Below are 19678 nucleotides of genomic sequence, written 5' to 3'. Positions count from 1 at the left end.
CTGCCTTCAGCACCTGGTCGTGGCGCCAACGGTAGCGACCATCTCCAAGTGCTTTAGGACAGCTGCTGAGGATGTGCTCCAGAGTTCCCCTTCCCTGGCACAAGGTACATGATGGAGTTTCACCCTTGCCCCAAAGGAAGAGGTTTGATGGGCTGGGAAGGACATCGTAGACAGACTGGATGAGGAATTTTATGCAGAGCGGTTCAGCCCTCCACAACTCCGGCCACGAGATCTTCCTGTCCATGGCTTCCTGACATCTAGTCCATGCGCCTTGCTGCCTTAGCCCCACCCACTGGCTTGCACGCTGCTCTTCGACTCCAACCTGCACCTCGAGTAGGACCCGGTCCCGCCTTTCCTTACCCTTAAGCCTGCTGAGATGAGTTGTTGGTATGGTTCCCAGTCCTGCCCGACCGATCGCCACAGATCCCACAAGCTCTTTGTGGAACAGCCGAGCTTCTGCCTGGTTCACCACCTCTTGCGCCTTCCACCTTCTGCCTGTCCTCACCTCGATGCCAGCTTGAACAACCTTTGGATCCTTAGATTCCCTGTACTGGAGAACCTCCCTTGCTCTGGCAACCATAAACTCCTCAGTAAGGCTGTTGATTGGTAGGGTCAGCTTGTTGTTGTTGCCGTAGAGGGTGATGCTGCTGAGACTCCGAGGAAGCCCCAACCAGCATCGGAGGTGGCTGCTGACCCTCCGCTCAAACCCTTCTATGGTGGATATGGGAAATTCATAGACCAGCAATGGCCACAGTATCCTGGGCAGGATGCCATGTTGGTCCACCCATGCCTTGAACTTCCCCGGGAGACCTGACTTGTCCACTGTAATTAGCCAGCCCTCCAGCTGTTCGTTGGTAGCCCTGATGGAGGCTGTATCCTTCAGGGAGCAGTCAAAGATCTTCCCAAGGCTTTTCTGGATTTCTCTGGCTTGAAGTGCATGCGGGCCCAGATGGTAAGCTTCTCCAAGCCCTGGAGGATCCATCTGCATCCTGGAACTGATGTTGTTGTTACTGTCAGATCGTCCATAAATGCTCTGATGGGGGGCTGACGAATCCCGGACTTGGTTATGGGCCCTCTGCACTCCGGCTCGGCAGACATGACCAGCATGTTCATGGCCAAGGCAAAGAGAATCACTGAAATGGTACATCCAGTGATGATCCCTTTCTCTAGCTGATGCCGCTCTGATGTAACTGTGCCAGAGGAGAATCTCAGGTAAAAGCTGTTATAATAGTCCATGATTAAGACCTTGATGTTACACGGGACATGGTGCCTCTCCAATGCCACCTCCACAAGCTTGTGGGGTATACCGTAGAGCCATATGCATTAGCTAGGTCCAGCCAAAGCACAGATAGGTTCCCTTGCCCCTCTCGAGCCTCTCTTATCAGTTGTGTCACCACACCACTGTGTTCCAGGCACCCTGGTACCCCTGGGATCCCACCCTTTTGCACAGAGGGGTCGATGTACTGGTTCTGAAGAAGGTAGTCTGACAGCCGGTGGGAAAGGATACTGAAAAATATCTTCCCCTCGACATTGAGCAGCAAGATGGTCCTAAACTGCTCGGTGGTGGTAGACTTCTCTTCCTTTGGAACCCACACCCCTTCTGCGGATCTCCATTGATGGGCGACCTTCCCCCTCCTCCAGATCACCCTTAGGATTTTCCACAGATGGTGTAGGAGCTTGGGGCACCTCTTGTACACCAGGTAGGGTACTCCATTGGGTCCAAGTGCTGAGTTGTTCCTTGCAGCCTTGACCACAGTCTGAATTTCTTTCCAGGTGGGAGCTTTGGTGTTGAATTCACAAGCTGGCTCAGGTGGCTTGATCAGGTCTCTGCATTCACCTAGGTCCTCCTCCCTCACTGCGTCACTGTATGTTTCATGGAGGTACGAGTCTACCTCCTCTTTTGCACAGGTTAGGTGGCTGCTGCGCTTCTGGCCTAGCAGCTGTTTGGTAAACCCAAAGGGGTTAGCTAGGAATGCAGCACGTCTTTTAGCTCTTTCCTTAGCCCGCCTCCTATGCCACTCTGCTCTTCTGAGGGTAAGCAACTTCTTCCTCAGGACACAGCGAATTTCTGCCAGCCCCAACTTCAGGTCCTCGCTTGCACCCTTACATATATATATATATATATATATATATATATATACACACACACACACACTCACCACTTTATTAGGTACACCCATCCACCTGCAGTTTTCTCATCAGCCAATTCCTTGACAGCAACACAATGCATAAAATCATGCAGATACAAATCAAGACTTTCAATTAGTGTTCACTTCAAACATCAACTTCTGATCTCTGTGACTTTCACTGTGGCATGGGTATTAGTTTGAGCCAGATGGACTGGTTTGAGGATTTCAGAAACTGCTGATCTCCTGGGCTTTTCACACACAACTGTGTCTAGAGTTTACACAGAATGGTGCAAAAAAACAAACAAACAAAAAAAACCCATTGACTATGGCTACATCCACACGACAACGGCAACGAGATGTTATTTAAAAATATATCACGTCCAAATGGGCAACGATCAGTAAAATATCAGGTCCATATGGCAACGCAACGCTTGCTGAAAACGATGCAATACACATGCCATACCTCTAGGGGCGCTGTAAGACGGTCCCTAGAAGAAGTAAGGACGCATGCGCATAAACTTATGCGCGAGACTTCATATTAGCCACAAAGTCAGGAAAATCTGTTCGTAAAATTACATTATAATGACCAAATACAATGAAAAGTATTTTTCCAGTCTCATCTGTGAAAGGTAATCCCATGTGATCTCATTTGGACGGCAAACCTGTTGGTACAGTTAAACGCAGCTAATCTTTATTCTCCGCTTTGACCTATCCAATATGGCGGCGAGGATGACGTATTGATTCTACGTGGAAGGCAGCATCTTTAATGGTCTGGAATAAATTGAATGCTACACGTTGATGGATTAATTTGTTGTTTCTCACCTGTGAAAGGTAATCCCATGTGATCTCGTTTGGACGGTAAACCTGTTGGTACAGTTAAACGCAGCACATGAATCTTTATTCTCCGCTTTGACCTATCCAATATGGTGGCGAGGATGACGTATGATTCTACGCGGAAGGCGGCGTCTTTAATGGTCCGGAATAAATTGAATGCTACACGTTGATGGATTAATTTGCTCTTCTACACCCTTTTTGAGGAATGTATTGTAGGACTTAAACCAGTATCTGAAGAGGTGAGATCGCTCCTTTTTTTCCCTATTTTTGCTGGCGGGATTGACTCTGCCCTAAGGGCAGAGTCTCTCTCTCTCTCTCTCTCTCTCTCTCTCTCTCACTTTGCACCATTACACAATAAATATTCATAGTGAAAATATTTTGTAAGCGCGTTTCATGAACCGAGTTATAGGATTTGTTGACAACTCGCATCGAGTTCGTTACACTTCTACCCGGCATGAAGCACTCACAGTCATGTGGTTGTGACGTCATCGTAAACAAATCCGTTCTACTCATCCAGACGACTTCACAACGGCAACGTTGCCAGATCTTTCCACTCTGGAACCCGTTCTCAAAAAGATTGTGTTTTGGGCACCCAAAACGCCGGTGCCGTGTGGACGCCAGGCCTAAACGATAAGCAATTGTATCGGAGTCACCTGAATCCGTTGCCGTGTGGACAGGGCCTAAGTGACAGTTCTGTGTCTTGAAACATCTTGTAGATAAAAGAGATCAGAGGAAAATAGCCAGGGATGTGTTTCCCAAAAGCCTCTTAACGCTAAGAGCATCTTAACTAGGAGAAAGAGCATTCACTGTGCTGCTCACTCTACGATTTAATGATGATCTTTGTGCTGCAATGTTTTTAGGAAACTCAGGCCAGATTGGTTCGGGCTGCCAGGAAGGATATAGTAACCATGGTGAGCAGAAAAGCATCTCAGCATGCAACAGCAGAAGACGACATTGGATTCTGCTCCTGCCAGGCAAGAACAGGAATCTTAGAATCAACAACAAATTTCTATTAAAGTGGCCGGTGAGTGTGTGTGTATAATAACATAAACCTGCGATTTACTATCGGCACAACTGTCAGACCTGCTGTTATAGAAAATGAATCCGCATACTCTGACCAACCAGATTTGTGAATTCAACAGCGCTGTGGTAAAATATGCTTTTTAATAATAAAGCTAGAGATAAATGAAGAATAGTCTGTAACCTAATTACATTTTCTTGATAATGCCAGTCAGTTTATTTGTTTTGCAAATACTGCCATAAGGTCAAGATGTGATCAATACTGCACTTTTTGTATCTTTAGACACAGAGAACAATAAGGTCAGGATGAAATAAAGGTCATATGAACTGAAATTGAAGCTTGATGACTCACAGAGGACAGAGAGGGTGCGAGTGATGGCCATAGGAGATCGGGACACTTGATTAACACTCTCACAGCGCAACACAGCTTTATTGTCTTCTGGCTTCACCTGCATCACTAGTGTACTGCTGGCCTTATGGGAGATAGTGTCCATTTCCCAGATAGTGGACAACACCTCATCATTCTGAGAGAGAGAGAGAGAGAGAGAGAGAGAGGGCGGGTTTATTTTTCACACGATGATGATGATGATTCCTTCTTTGGACATTGTTTGATATTCTTAACTAATTGTATTTGTTAATAATAGTTGTTGTTTTTTTTTTTTTTTTATCAGGCCTATGATGCTTTGGCAGACCTGTGAAACTGTCTATGGAATTAACCTGAACTGGAGTGAAGCAAATTTTATTAAGAGATAAAGATTTGGTGTCAGAGACAGTAAGAGAAAAAGAAAGAGTAAAGGGAAGGAAAGAGACAAAGTATTCAAGAGATAAAGAAAGGAACAGGACCGGACAGATTGAGACTCAGAAAGGGAAGATGTGAGAAAGAGCAAGAAAGAGGGGCGAAAGTGTGAAAGGCAGAGAGATATACAGTACTTTTTTTGCAACGATTTTGTTATAGATATTTATTTTATGAACTTTGCATAAGGCTAGAGTGTCAGTCCTTATTTTAGATTTGCAAACATTACTTTTGAAAAAACAAACTACTACTACAGTACTACTAATAATAATAATAATACAGAAAACAAACGTGTGTCAGTAAGTAAAGCAACATATTACATAAGACAGCACTTTTCAGACATATATAAAATGGTGGTGTAGTGGTTAGCACTGTTGCCTCACAGCAAGAAGGTTCTGGGTTCGAGCCCAGTGGCTGACTGGGTCCTTTCTGTGTGGAGTTTGCATGTTCTCCCCGTGTCTGTGTGGGTTTCCTCTGGTTTCCCCCACAGTCCAAAGACATGCAGGTTAGGCTAATTGGTGGCTCTAAAGTGACCGTAGGTGTGAATGAGAGTGTGAATGGTTGTTTGTCTCTCTCAGCCCTGCAGTGATCTGGCAATTTGTCCAGGGTGTACCCCACCTCTCACCCATAGTCAGCTGCAGCTGGGATAGGCTCCAGCTTGCCTATATATATATATATATATATATATATATATATATATATATATATATATATATATATATATATATATTACAAACAAATGCATGGCAAGAAAAGTCAGGCAATTACCTTAGCTAATTAATTAATGCTATGGTGTCTGTCAAGTCCCTGGACAATATTAACATACTGAAGAGTCTGATTAATGCATGGAGCTAGTTAGCCACAAAAAAAAAACAAGAAGCAAGTGCAACAGCCAAAGTTTCCAGAAGAACTGTAGCTGGTTCTTACGGAGCCGTTAGGGACAATGAATAGACTACTACGGGGGGCAAAGAGTCATCACACCAAATACTGAGTTTATTTAGTTTATTACTGTTTACTGCATATTGTAGTATTTTTTCTATACTTATAATTTAATTCTTCTTTAGTCATCTTCCAGCATTTCTTTGCATGTGTCTTCATCATTCTTTTGCACAGGACTCTATCTCTATGAAATCAGAGAGATAAAGTGATAGAGAAATAGGAAGATATCCTGAGAGTGAAACATGCAAAAGAAAGAATGAAGAATCTTCCAACAGAAACACAGAGAGAAAAGTGCACAGCTGGTGAGTCAAAAAAGAGGGGAAAAAAGATTGAGAGATAAAGAAAGAATTAATATTAAAATGACAAGGGAAAAGAAGAATGAAGAGTATAAACAAAACAGTGCAAGACAAACAAATAGGCAAAAAGTCAGGCAATTAACATAGCTAGTTAGTGATGCAGTGCTATGCATTGCAATTAATGCTATGGTGTCTGTCAAGTCATTGGACAATATTAACATACTGAAGAGTCTGATTAATGCATGGGGCTTGTTAGTTAGCCACACACACACAAAAAAAAAAATTCTATATAGGGGAGAAGGGAGTGCGGGGAGACTTGAAACAAGTTTTCAGCTTTTGTAGATTGCATGAATTTCTTTGCAGGTAGCATTACATTCAAATTACATGAGTGTTTACTATACCCTCTTACCATAACATTAGTTTCACAGCTTGTCACATATACTGGCCTTCAGACTTCACTTTTTCTGTCATTATTTTATGCGGGGAGATATGAGACATTGAGGATAAAAATAAAATACCTAGGCCTACATGGTTAATTTTTATTTACTATCAAAACTTGCAACATATGAACTATATGAACATACAATGCTGGTACAGTGAGAGAAACATGTCAGTTTATCCAAAACCTGACTCAACAAAACAGTTCCATTCTCAAGAAGGAATGAAATAAGATTAATCCTCATGCAGATACACGCACACATTTTTCACAAACATTTTTAAACAATTTTATATTTGTAAGCCACAAGTAAAATCCTATGACATGAAACATCCCAACTCTCCCCATTTGGATGTTTTGAAAAAAAAAATCCTTCAGAATTTATGTTAAATAAATAAGACTATATATGGTAACTATAGGTTATGTACTTTAATTCCTAACAAATCCCCAAATCACCAGCATACATTACACCAGAGAATGGAGGTGGAGGTGAAGTAGAAAATACAAGTTTTGGTTGACAAAAATATCTCCCCTACTTGTCAGCTTGTTAAATTTTTACCACAGGAACAACCTCTGAAAAATGATGTGTTGGATAAGCCAAAGAAGTGAGAAAAAGTTAGCAATGAAACAAGCAGCTAACTTACAGATGTACAACCCCAATTCCAAAAAAGTTGGGACAAAGTACAAATTGTAAATAAAAACGGAATGCAATGATGTGGAAGTTTCAAAATTCCATATTTTATTCAGAATAGAACATAGATGACATATCAAATGTTTAAACTGAGAAAATGTATCATTTAAAGAGAGCAATTAGGTGATTTTAAATTTCATGACAACAACACATCTCTAAAAAGTTGGGACAAGGCCATGTTTACCACTGTGAGACATCCCCTTTTCTCTTTACAACAGTCTGTAAACGTCTGGGGACTGAGGAGACAAGTTGCTCAAGTTTAGGGATAGGAATGTTAATCCATTCTTGTCTGGATGGGAGCATATATTGCTCTAGAACCTGGATATGCCTTTCAGCATTGATGGTGTCTTTCCAGATGTGTAAGCTGCCCATGCCACACGCACTAATGCAACCCCATACCATCAGAGATGCAGGCTTTTGAACTGAGCGCTGATAACAACTTGGGTCGTCCTTCTCCTCTTTAGTCCGAATGACACGGCGTCCCTGATTTCCATAAAGAACTTCAAATTTTGATTCATCTGACCACAGAATAGTTTTCCACTTTGCCACAGTCCATTTTAAATGAGCCTTGGCCCAGAGAAGACGTCTGTGCTTCTGGATCATATTTAGATACGGCTTCTTCTTTGAACTATAGAGTTTTAGCTGGCAAGGACGAATGGCACGGTGAATTGTGTTCACAGATGATGTTCTCTGGAAATATTCCTGAGCCCATTTTGTGATTTCCAATACAGACACATGCCTGTATGTGATGCAGTGCCATCTAAGGGCCCGAAGATCACAGGCACCCAGTATGGTTTTCCGGCCTTGACCCTTACGCACAGAGATTCTTCCAGATTCTCTGAATCTTTTGATGATATTATGCACTGTAGATGATGATATGTTAAAACTCTTTGCAATTTTACACTGTCGAACTCCTTTCTGAAATTGCTCCACTATTTGTCAGCGCAGAATTAGGGGGATTGGTGATCCTCTTCCCATCTTTACTTCTGAGAGCCACTGCCACTCCAAGATGCTCTTTTTATACCCAGTCATGTTAATGACCTATTGCCAGTTGACCTAATGAGTTGCAATTTGGTCCTCCAATTGTTCCTTTTTTGTACCTTTAACTTTTCCAGCCTCTTATTGCCCCTGTCCCAACTTTTTTGAGATGTGTTGCTGTCATGAAATTTCAAATGAGCCAATATTTGGCATGAAATTTCAAAATGTCTCACATTCAACATTTGATATGTTGTCTATGTTCTATTGTGAATACAATATCAGTTTTTGAGATTTATAAATTATTGCATTCCATTTTTATTTACAATTTGTACTTTGTCCCAACTTTTTTGGAATCGGGGTTGTATTCCTCCATGAAGAGTAAGCTGGCTAACATCGCTAGCTTGTTCAATAGCTAATAAATGCTATCTAAACTGTATCATCATACTACGTCTGACAAATAGTATATTAGATACAAAACAGAAGACAATTCCAACTACTATGTTTTTCAAACTTTTATGAAATTGTTGTCTCAGTGAACAATTATGATGGGAAAAATAAAGAGAAAAAGTGTGAAAAGAGAGATATAGTAGGAGAAATGGCAAGTCAGGCACAGACAGAGAAAATACATTCAGTAGATTTACATGCACACTTAACATTCCATTATTATTCTGTCTACATTCACTGGATTTGAGAAATTGCATGCTGTGATTGGTGACTCTACTATTAGGCTATCAGCTCATATACCATGAGTAGAGAAAAAAAATGGCAGTGTGTGTTGCTGAACCAACCGAGGATGAAATACTGTAAAAACTCTATTCGAAAACAAAACCCCAAAAAATACAAAAAAACCAAAAAAAAACCAAAATATGGAATAAAAGTATTTGAGGCAGGCTTGTAGTACTCGAGTCCAGGACTCAGACTCAAGTCCAACTCATGCCCTAATTTTAAGGACTCGTGACTCAACTTGGACTTGAGCACTGATGACTCGGACTTGGACTCAGACTTGTGCATTAACTGCATTAGGACTTGTAAATTGGAGACAAGGACTTGGATTTTTTCTTTTTTTTTGTAACATGCCATAATAATTTGGCATAAGATATTTATATCTACATTAATTTTGTACTAATTTCGTGTAAGAGTGTTATACCTGCGCGCCTTGGCGCATGCATCAGATAGACTCTCGGGCGTGCTCTGGACAGTGCACATGCCAAGTGGACTCTCACGTGCATGCTGTAAACAACTAGCACCTGCACAGGATTAAGGTGCAAACAGCACACCAATATAAAAACTGTGAAAACACACTTACTTTGCAAAGTATTGAGTTGCGTTGCTGACACATTACCGAGCCTTATTTCCTTGTTTGGTTTCCTGATTCCTTGTTTCTCGTTTTTGATTCTGCCGAGTCTATGATAGCCTGTTTGTGCCTCGCTCGACTTATTGCTGTTTGCCTGTTTTATGATTTTGCCTGCCATTCTGGATTGTTTACTTGTCTTCACTCATTAATAAGCACACCTTCTGCACTTACATCTCTGACAGAATGCTTCACACTCCCTGACAAAGAGAATGCACATTCACCTGTTCATACGTCATGTTCAGGAACAAACTAATGTTAATGGTGCTGAAACAGACACCGTCAAATGGTGTGGTTGGAGTCTTGTTCACAGACTCAACTCAGATCAATCGTGGACTCAACTCGGACTCGACTCATTTTTTTTTTTTAATGACTTGGACTTGACTCAGACTTGAACACTGGGGACTCGAGACTGGACTCAGACTCAAGGTTTAGTGACTCAGCTACAACACTGATTTGAGGATGTCAAATTTGCAAAAAATAAAAATGCTCTGTTTCTCAAAATCCAGTGAATGTGGATATAATAAAACAGTTATTTCACTCAATCTCATCATACATGGCTTATAGCCAACTCAGTGCTACATGCCTCATCAGCTATCAGCTCATGTACGACTCGATTTCCTGGAATAACTTAATTATTTTGAATAAGACAATATTCAGAATATGATACAGGTCATGTGAACAGCAGATTCCATTTGGATATTCCAGATTAGGCCTTATTCTGAATTTAGCATTTTCCCATTAAGACATCTGGGACATGACAATATTATTCAGGTTTTAGGAGCATTCTTTAGCCATGCATACTGTGAATATGCATCTCAACTGGGGGTTTTATGGCAGTTTGCAAAGCACGGCCTCTCGCCTGTTTTTGATCAGCAGTGTGCATTGTACACATACCAACTAGTCAATCAGAGTATGCAGGGCTGTATGTACACAGGAATATAAGTGGAATATTAATTTTCAGTAGTCATGTAAACATCTTTGTAAGAATTGTGTCTTCTTTCAAATAATGTTCATCTTACAATCCTTCTGAGGACCTTCCATTGACAAAATTTAATGCAGTAAATTAATGCTATGCCTGCACCTGACATAACCCTAGCCTTAATCTCAGTAATTAAAAGAAAACCTCAAGGTCAAATTTGTCTGATTTTTACTATCCTTGTGGGGACATTTGGTCCTCATTCGTTTAAACACACACACACACACACACACACACACACACACACACACACACACACACACACACACACACCTATGCACAGATTATGTTTTTTGAGAGCACAAAACTGCATCGTTTTTTCTATTGCCTTTTTCTTCACTTGGATTTTCAGTTATCCTTGGTTGAAAAGTGTGTGTGTGTGTGTGTGTGTGTGTGTGTGTGTGTGTGTGTGTACAGTGGTGCTTGAAAGTTTGTGAACTCTTTAGAATTTTCTATATTTCTGCATAAATATGACCTAAAACATCATCAGATTTTCACACAAGTCCTAAAAGTAGATAAAGAGAACCCAGTTAAACAAATGAGACAAAAATATTATACTTGGTCATTTATTTATTGAGGAAAATGATCCAATATTACATATCTGTGAGTGGCAAAAGTATGTGAAGCTCTGAGATTAGCAGTTAATTTGAAGGTGAAATTAGAGTCAGGTGTTTTCAGTCAATGGGATGACAATCAGGTGTGAGTGGGCACCCTGTTTTATTTAAAGAACAGGGATCTATCAAAGTCTGATCTTCACAACACATGTTTGTGGAAGTGTATCATGGCATGAACAAAGGAGATTTCTGAGGACCTCAGAAAAAGCATTGTTGATGCTCATCAGGCTGGAAAAGGTTACAAAACCATCTCTAAAGAGTTTGGACTCCACCAATCCACAGTCAGGCAGATTGTGTACAAATGGAGGAAAGTCGACCATTGTTACCCTCCCCAGGAGTGGTCGACCAACAAAGATCACTCCAAGAGAAAGGCGTGTAATAGTTGGCGAGGTCACAGAGGACCCCAGGGTAACTTCTAAGCAACTGAAGGCCTCTCTCACATTGGCTAATGTTAATGTTCATGAGTCCACCATCAGGAGAACACTGAACAACAATGGTGTGCATGGCAGGGTTGCAAGGAGAAAGCCACTGCTCTCCAAAAAGAACATTGCTGCTCATCTGCAGTTTGCTAAAGATCACGTGGACAAGCCAGAAGGCTATTGGAAAAATGTTTTGTGGACGGATGAGACCAAAATAGAACTTTTTGGTTTAAATGAGAAGCATTATGTTTGGAGAAAGGAAAACACTGCATTCAAGCATAAGAACCTTATCCCATCTGTGAAACATGGTGACGGTAGTGTCATGGTTTGGGCCTGTTTTGCTGCATCTGGGCCAGGACGGCTTGCCATCATTGATGGAACAATGAATTCTGAATTACACCAGCGAATTCTAAAGGAAAATGTCAGGACATCTGTCCATGAACTGAATCTCAAGAGAAGGTGGGTCATGCAGCAAGACAATGACCCTAAGCACACAAGTCGTTCTACAAAAGAATGGTTAAAGAAGAATAAAGTTAATGTTTTGGAATGGCCAAGTCAAAGTCCTGACCTTAATCCAATGGAAATGTTGTGGAAGGACCTGAAGCGAGCAGTTCATGTGAGGAAACCCACCAACATCCCAGAGTTGAAGCTGTTCTGTACAGAGGAATGAGCTAAAATTCCTCCAAGCCGGTGTGCAGGACTGATCAACAGTTACCGCAAACATTTAGTTGCAGTTATTGCTGCACAAGGGGGTCACACCAGATACTGAAAGCAAAGGTTCACATACTTTTTCCACTCACAGATATGTAATATTGGATCATTTTCCTCAATAAATAAATGACCAAGTATAATATTTTTGTTTCATTTGTTTAATTGGGTTCTCTTTATCTACTTTTAGGACTGGTGTGAAAATCTGATGATGTTTTAGGTCATATTTACACTGTAAACCCGAATAAGTTGAGTTTACTTAAAAAAATTGAGGAAAGTGGATGCCTTAAAAAAAATAAGTAATTCTTAATGATTGAATTGAGTACCTTAAACTTACAATCTTCTGGTAAGTTTAAGGTACTCAATTCAATCATTAATAATTACTTATTTTTTTTAAGGCAACCACTTTCCTCAATTTTTTTAAGTAAACTCAACTTATTCGGGTTTACAGTGCTATGCAGAAATATAGAAAATTCTAAAGGGTTCACAAACTTTCAAGCACCACTGTATTTGCCTTTGTTTATACATTCACCTGTTTGTCTGTAAGCTGTGTGGGTGAGCAATGGGAGAGAAGCCCCGAACTGAGTACAGAATATAGTATGGCCTCAGAAACTTCTGACTCATCTGGCTACAAAGCTATGCTAGAATACACAGCTGTCAATGTAGAACATTTAAGCCTATCGCCCTGACATTTTGATGTAGATAATGCATTATTAGCTTTCCATTGTGATTTATTAACTTGGTTTTTTATCTAAAGTGACATACAAACCAAGTAGAATCTAATTCAAGCACAAAGATTTGCAGTTAACGGTTAAGGGCCTGGGGCGGCACGGTGGTGTAGTGGTTAGCGCTGTTGCCTCACAGCAAGAAGGTCCTGGGTTCGAGCCCCGGGGCCAGCGAGGGCCTTTCTGTGTGGAGTTTGCATGTTCTCCCCGTGTCCGCGTGGGTTTCCTCCGGGTGCTCCGGTTTCCCCCACAGTCCAAAGACATGCAGGTTAGGTTAACCGGTGACTCTAAATTGACCGTAGGTGTGAATGTGAGTGTGAATGGTTGTCTGTGTCTATGTGTCAGCCCTGTGATGACCTGGCGACTTGTCCAGGGTGTACCCCGCCTTTCGCCCGTAGTCAGCTGGGATAGGCTCCAGCTTGCCTGCGACCCTGTAGAAGGATAAAGCAGCTAGAGATAATGAGATGAGATGAGATGGGTTAAGGGCCTTGCTCAAGGGCCCAGCTGTGTCTATTTGGCAGTTTGGGGATTGCATTGAGCAAACATTTGTCCTGTTAGCTTATGGCTAATTTCAAAATCAATCAAAGTAAATAAAATTATGAAGCCTAGAAGCCAATGTTATAAAGGAAGCATATTTCTAGAGAAAGATCAGAAAGCAGGCATGAAAGTGCACACTATATAAATAAAATTCAGTGTTTAATTTTTTAAACTTAACGTTCACATGACAATAAATTCCATACAACACAAGATTTAGTTATTTTAATTGGTTAAATCATTGTAAATAGCATTAGCCACAGAGGATGGCTATTTTCATTAGCTACTATATACCCTGCATCTGGAAATATTGACTTACTCTGCATATTGTTTTGCATCATAAATCAATAATTTCAGATTTCCTTATCAGCACACTTGTGCTGATATATGTGGTAAGTCAAATGTATTGAATTAAATGCGCATTAGCCAAGGTGTCCCATGTTTAAATAGGTACTAGTGCATCTAATACAATTAGAAATCATGAAAAAGATTAATATTTTCCATCAGTTATTTAAGAAAGTGAAAATGTAATATATTTTACTCATTACATTTAAACTCAAATGTTTCAAGCATTTTTCTATTTTAATTTTGATAATTATGGCCTACAGTGGGAAAAAAATCTCATAATATTGAAGTGTTTCATTTTGAGTTTGACTAAAACAGTATTAGTACTGTGTATCTCTCAATCAAGTTCAGTACACACAACCACAATCATGGAGAAGACTGCTGATTTGACAGTTGTCCAGAAGATGATCATCGACTCCCTGCACAAGAAGGATAAGCCACAGAAGGTCATTGCTGAAAAGGCTGGCTGGAAAAGGTGCACAAGCAACAGGGATGACTGCAGCCTTGACAAAATTGTCAAGAAAAGTCGATTCAAGAACCTGGGAGAGCTTCACCACACAGACGTCTTCAGGAAAGGGGCTACAACTGTCACATTCTTAATATCAAGCCACTCCTGAACCAGAGACAACATCCGAAGCTTCTTACCTGGGCTAAAGAGAGAAATAATTGGACTGTTGATCAGTGGTCCGAAGTCCTCTCTTCAGATAAAAAATAATTTTGCAGTTCATTTGGAAATCAAGGTCCTAGAGTCTGGAGGAAGAGTGGAGAGGCACAGAATGCAAGGTGTTTGAAGTAAAGTGTGAAGTTTCCGCAGTCTGTGATGATTTAGGGTGCCATGTCATCTGCTGGTGTTGGTCCACTGTGTTTTATCAAGCATGTATTTGAACGCATGTATGCTTGTATGCATTTAGGCATTGGAAGACTTTGAAAGGGCCAAAATAACAGTGTGCAAACTTTCTGCATTCCTTAGTGACTCATTATGTCTTGAGTGGAAAGCCATATCCAGTCTCCTGGTTCATAGCTGGATGTTGCCCCATGGCATCAAACTGCAAACTCTTTATTTATCTGGACAGATGCTCTAGATGTTGTTGTCTGTTCCCACACTTGTTTGCTTCTTCAGAACCAGCTGGATAGCCTTTGTGATTGGTGTTCCATGTGAACAGAGGTGGTTGATACCCCAGGATGCACTGGAAAGGTGTGAGCTTGGTAGAAGAGTGCTTGATGAAGTTCTGAGCATACTCTGCCCATGGGATAAATTGTGCCCAGTTCTCCTGGTCATCAGCAGAGAAAGTACACAGTAAGCACCCAATCTCTTGGTTTCTCTCCACTTGGCCATTAGTCTGTGGGTGGTAACCTGATGTCAAGCTCACTGAGATGCCCAGATTATCCAGAAACCTCCCCAAACCCAAGATGAGAACTGAGCTCCCAGGTCACTCACAATGTCTTCTGGGATGCCAGAATATCTGAATACATGGTTAAACATTAGCTCAGCAGTTCCAAAGACAGATGTCAGACTGGGGAGGGGTATGAGGTGTAGTGAGTTGGAGAAGCAATCCAACAATAACAACTGTTTTGCCTTGTGATAGGGGAAGGTCAATGATGAAATCAATGGAAATGTGTGACCAAGGTGCTACTGGTAGAGGGAGGAGTTGGCATGCTGGCAGCAGTAATTTGGCCTGGGCACATATAGAGCAGGAGGACACAAATCTATGGATGTCCTGAAGCATGTAGGGCCACCAGGATTTGTTTTGTAGAAGTTAGTGGGTTTTGTAGAAGGGGAGGTGACTCAAAATTTTACCCACTGTACACTGTGAAGGAATTCTTGTCACTGAAGAGTTATTAATATCCCTATCAATATAACAAATGACCATGCCTCTGAAGTGAAACTTGGGCAGAATGCTCTACTCTGAGGGCTTACTAGGTGAGGTTGGATATTCACAGGAATGGGAGTCAGCTTTGGTGTTGTTGCAACCTGGATACTAAGAGAGGGTGAAATCAAACCTTGCAAAGAATGATGCACAGTGAGCCTGATGGGAGATTTTGTTGTTAGTGTAGCTCATGAAAGGGTGAAGGGCCCCCTCCAACCAATGACACCATTCTTCCAGAGCCAGCTTGATTGCCAGATGCTCAGATGCTCCCAGTTGCCAATGTCAAATTTTCTTTCAGCAAGGGACAAGTTCTTGTAAATGTTGTTCTGGTCCAAGCACCCCCTCTGGTCCGAAGATATATATTACAAAAAACACTTTGTAAACATAGAATTTTTTCCCTTTTATGTAGAGTTGGTTTTTGAGCAGTCTGTCTTCTTGATTTGTAGAACATGGGTGACTTTGTCAGGGGAATAGATCAAGATATGTAAGCTATGATGAACTTTCCCAAGATGTCCCATAGTACATTGTAAATGAGACACTGGAAGACTGCTCATGCCAGAGATAATGTGGAAAAAGCCAGAGAGCCTCTCACTCTCTGCTGGTGGATCTCGCCACTTCCCCAACCTCTGGAGCTTCACAAAAGGACCTAGATGCTGCCAGTATCCATCTGCGACCCTGCCTTTGGCCAGCTCAGTTCCTCCGGCACCTGCACTGATCACTCACTTCACTCGCCCTGCACCTCATTAAAAATCACACAAGTTTGAATCACTGGTCCTTGGGTCATGTGTCCATGTTCATCCCACCACAGCAGTGCCACACATTAATAGGCTGTACTGAAGTTTGGGACTTGTAGTTTGATGCTGATTCCAGCATTGACATGGCACTTAGCTGTACATACTCATTGACAGAGTGAAAGTACAGCACAATAGAGAAGGAGTGTCTGGCCATCAAGTGGGCAGTCCTCACCCTCCATTACTACCTGCTGGACCCTCCCTCCAATACTGCCTGCTGGACCCTCCCTCCCTTTCACCCTCGGTTCTGATCATGCCCCTCTCCAGTGGCACCACTACATGAAGGATACCCACATGGGAATCACTCATTGGTATCTGGCACTTCAGTTATTCAAATTTGAGATGGTCGAGGCAGATAGAAGTGGCAGATAATGCATGATATGGTTTATCCTATGTCTAATCACCGGTTATTTACTTAAGTGTGTGTTTTGTGCTATTTCAAGGAGAAGCCAGTGAGCAGAGAGAGAACCAGCACAGAGCTGTGTGTGTGTGTGTGTGTGTGTGTGTGTGTGTGTGTGTGTGTGTGTGTGTGTGTGTGTGTGTGTGTGCCTATGTGCATGTGTATGCATCAGTGTAATACCTGCAATTAAATACAATGCTGAAAAGTGAAAGTGAGTAAATTAAATGCACCTTTGAATTGTTACAAGCCTTCTCCCATTTCCCCAACCCATTAAAATGTCACAGCTTGGTAATGGACTGAAGCATAAATAAGTAGAAGCATAAAATAAATATTTGATATTATGTTTCTATTTTATTTATATAAATATATTTGTATACATTTTATATAGTATTACTGCCTTTAAATCAATTAACCCTTAAAAACCAAGTGTCGCTTCGATGCAATGATCGATGTTCTACAAAACATTAAATAACTTTTGACCCTTTTATTATGATGGAGGCGAGCTTTAAATTGTGTCTGAACCATGAGGTTCTCTGCTTTCCCATGCGACTTGGTTTACGATAATTATGCACAGACTGTAAATCAGCCAATCACGTGGTATGGGAACCAAAGCATACTGGAGAGGAAGTGATTGCACACTGGATCCTGCGTTGAGAGGAGTGCACAACATTTCCGCTGATGAATTCTGCACCTCTTTGTGTCAAAAGTCAGAAGTCACTGAGCTGTAACTCATTGAGGAAGAAGTGTATTTACACCAAACTTCACTCGGAGCTCCAGACCACCTAAATGCAACGTACTTTTCACATTGTAAAAAAGTCCCCTGGTTGACTATGGCGTTATTCAACAAAACACAAGCTTTTTTTTTCCCACTGGGCATTATTAGATGTAAAATATTGAATGCTCACACAAAGGTAATGCATGATGCTGACTATACACTGTACGAGAAAGAAAGGGTAGGTTTGCCTGAATCATATGTTGTATAAGACTTGATACTGACTGAAAGAACAAGCTCAAATTTGGCAAAAATATAAAAATATCTCCAGGCATTTCTTTGCTTTTGTAGGATTTAGAGGGATAAACAACCAAGACACCATATTTTAAATAAAACTTTTAAAATTAAGTCTAAAGTAGTTTTCCACTGGCATCACTAATGTGAAACATGGTAGCTAATTAAAGCTCTTGGGAATGGTAATTTAGCTGTGCTTTGTTAAATAAAAGATGAGGCCGATTTTGTAAAGAAACTCATATTTTTAACATTTTAACCACCATATTTGTTTGTAATATAATCCACCAGAATTAAGATGGACATGTAGTGACTCAATAACATTCTGTCTCACGAACAAAAGGAGAATATGGTGGGGGGTTTTTTTTGCATAAATTTCAAACATATTAACTAATATGTGACAGAAAAGTCTTGTAGATAGTGTGCTTATATATGAAGGAGTAACATGGAAAATTAGTAGTGCTTATACAATAGTCAAAGTAATTGAGCTAATCATCTACAGCTACAGGTTGTTGTGATATATACAGAGTTTAGTAAATATAGAACGGTGTGGGGGAAATGGCCTTCCTGCAGATTGTGTTATCCAATAATATAGCTTTCCACTGAATTTATTTCATATTCCAATCTAACACACTTTTCCCAAATGGAAATATATTTTTAGAACAAGAACCTTTTTAAATCTACATAGAGAAATACCCAAGCGGAAAAGAAGAGGAATAACCTAACGTCTAGAGGTCACACTGCAGTCACTAATGACTCTTTTCTGTCTCACCTTAGTCCAGTGCAGAGTAGCCAAAGGGTTTCCTCCGTATGACAAACAGACCAGCCGGAGAAGGGTACCGGCGTTCACCTCTTCACTCCTCAATCCCTCTATTACCGGAGCCTGGGGTGGAACTGAGAGAGAGAGAGAGAGAGAGGACTGTGAAACATGAGACAGTGTATATTATGACATTCTGTAATTCTTTACATGTTCAGAGGAAGCACTGATAACAGAAAAGGTGAGATAAAAGAATATATGTAATGGACTGTCTGTTAGTGGTGGGAAATAAGGAAGAAAACTTATTTTATATCACTAGTTATTCAGGCGCCTGATCAACTTTAAACAAAGGAGATGGTGAAATGATCGATACACCAGATAGTAATGTGGGAATTTTTTGTAAAAAAAATTTGTGACCAAGAGAGGCATATTTCAATCCTCAAACCAGCTGAAATCAATAGTAGCCTAACAAATTAATGTATGTGTCAGATTTTTGTTTATAATTTATTTCCAAGAACACTTTTTCTTATTTTTCTTTATGATTAGCATGCTTGATAGCTATGGTTTTGTTCAGACAGACAGCACAAAGCTGATTTTTGTTTTCATTTTTAAATTTTTTAATTTATTTATTTTTTTGCATATGGCATTTTTTGAACAAGAGGAATAAAAAAAAAGGTTGTGAGTAAACAAGCAAGAAATATGAGTTTGAGGAAACAAACAGAAAGAGGAGCTCATTTTATTCCCTGACAGCACCGTTAAATTGGGAGCCATTTAATGCTGCTGCTGCAGGAAGGAAAGCTCTGCACTCTGATGAAAGCATTAAGCACCGAGAGTGAGCTGCATCCTGGCGCTAGTCCATAAAGCAAAATAACAGATGTTTAAACAGTAATAAGGTGAGGTGGAATATGAACAAATTACAGAGTGGCTCCTGAATAAAAAATTGTGAGAATAAATTTTGAAATAATATTGTGCCATAAAATCAAATCATGGCCTTTGTTATTGCCGATGGACAGATGAGGACCCGGCATGACAAAGTGGCATCTTGCTCAAAATCTAGCCGGGTGGAAA

The 19678-nt window shown here is 40.8% G+C and overlaps 1 protein-coding gene across 1 annotated transcript in view; it reads right to left on the bottom strand.

Annotated features, from left to right (window-relative positions):
• Positions 1–19678, bottom strand: part of nphs1 (NPHS1 adhesion molecule, nephrin) — a 265377-nt gene that overhangs the window by 144224 nt on the left and 101475 nt on the right. Inside the window, exons 7-8 of the mRNA XM_060897686.1 lie at positions 18626–18747; positions 4336–4507 (exon numbers count right to left, since the gene is read on the bottom strand). Coding sequence (XP_060753669.1) covers positions 4336–4507; positions 18626–18747 — 294 coding nt within the window. The remainder of the gene's footprint in view (positions 1–4335; positions 4508–18625; positions 18748–19678) is intronic.

Source organism: Neoarius graeffei, chromosome 17 (genome assembly GCF_027579695.1).
Source record: "Neoarius graeffei isolate fNeoGra1 chromosome 17, fNeoGra1.pri, whole genome shotgun sequence".
In the NCBI taxonomy this organism is placed as follows: domain Eukaryota; kingdom Metazoa; phylum Chordata; class Actinopteri; order Siluriformes; family Ariidae; genus Neoarius; species Neoarius graeffei.
This window is presented reverse-complemented; position numbering and strand designations above follow the sequence as displayed.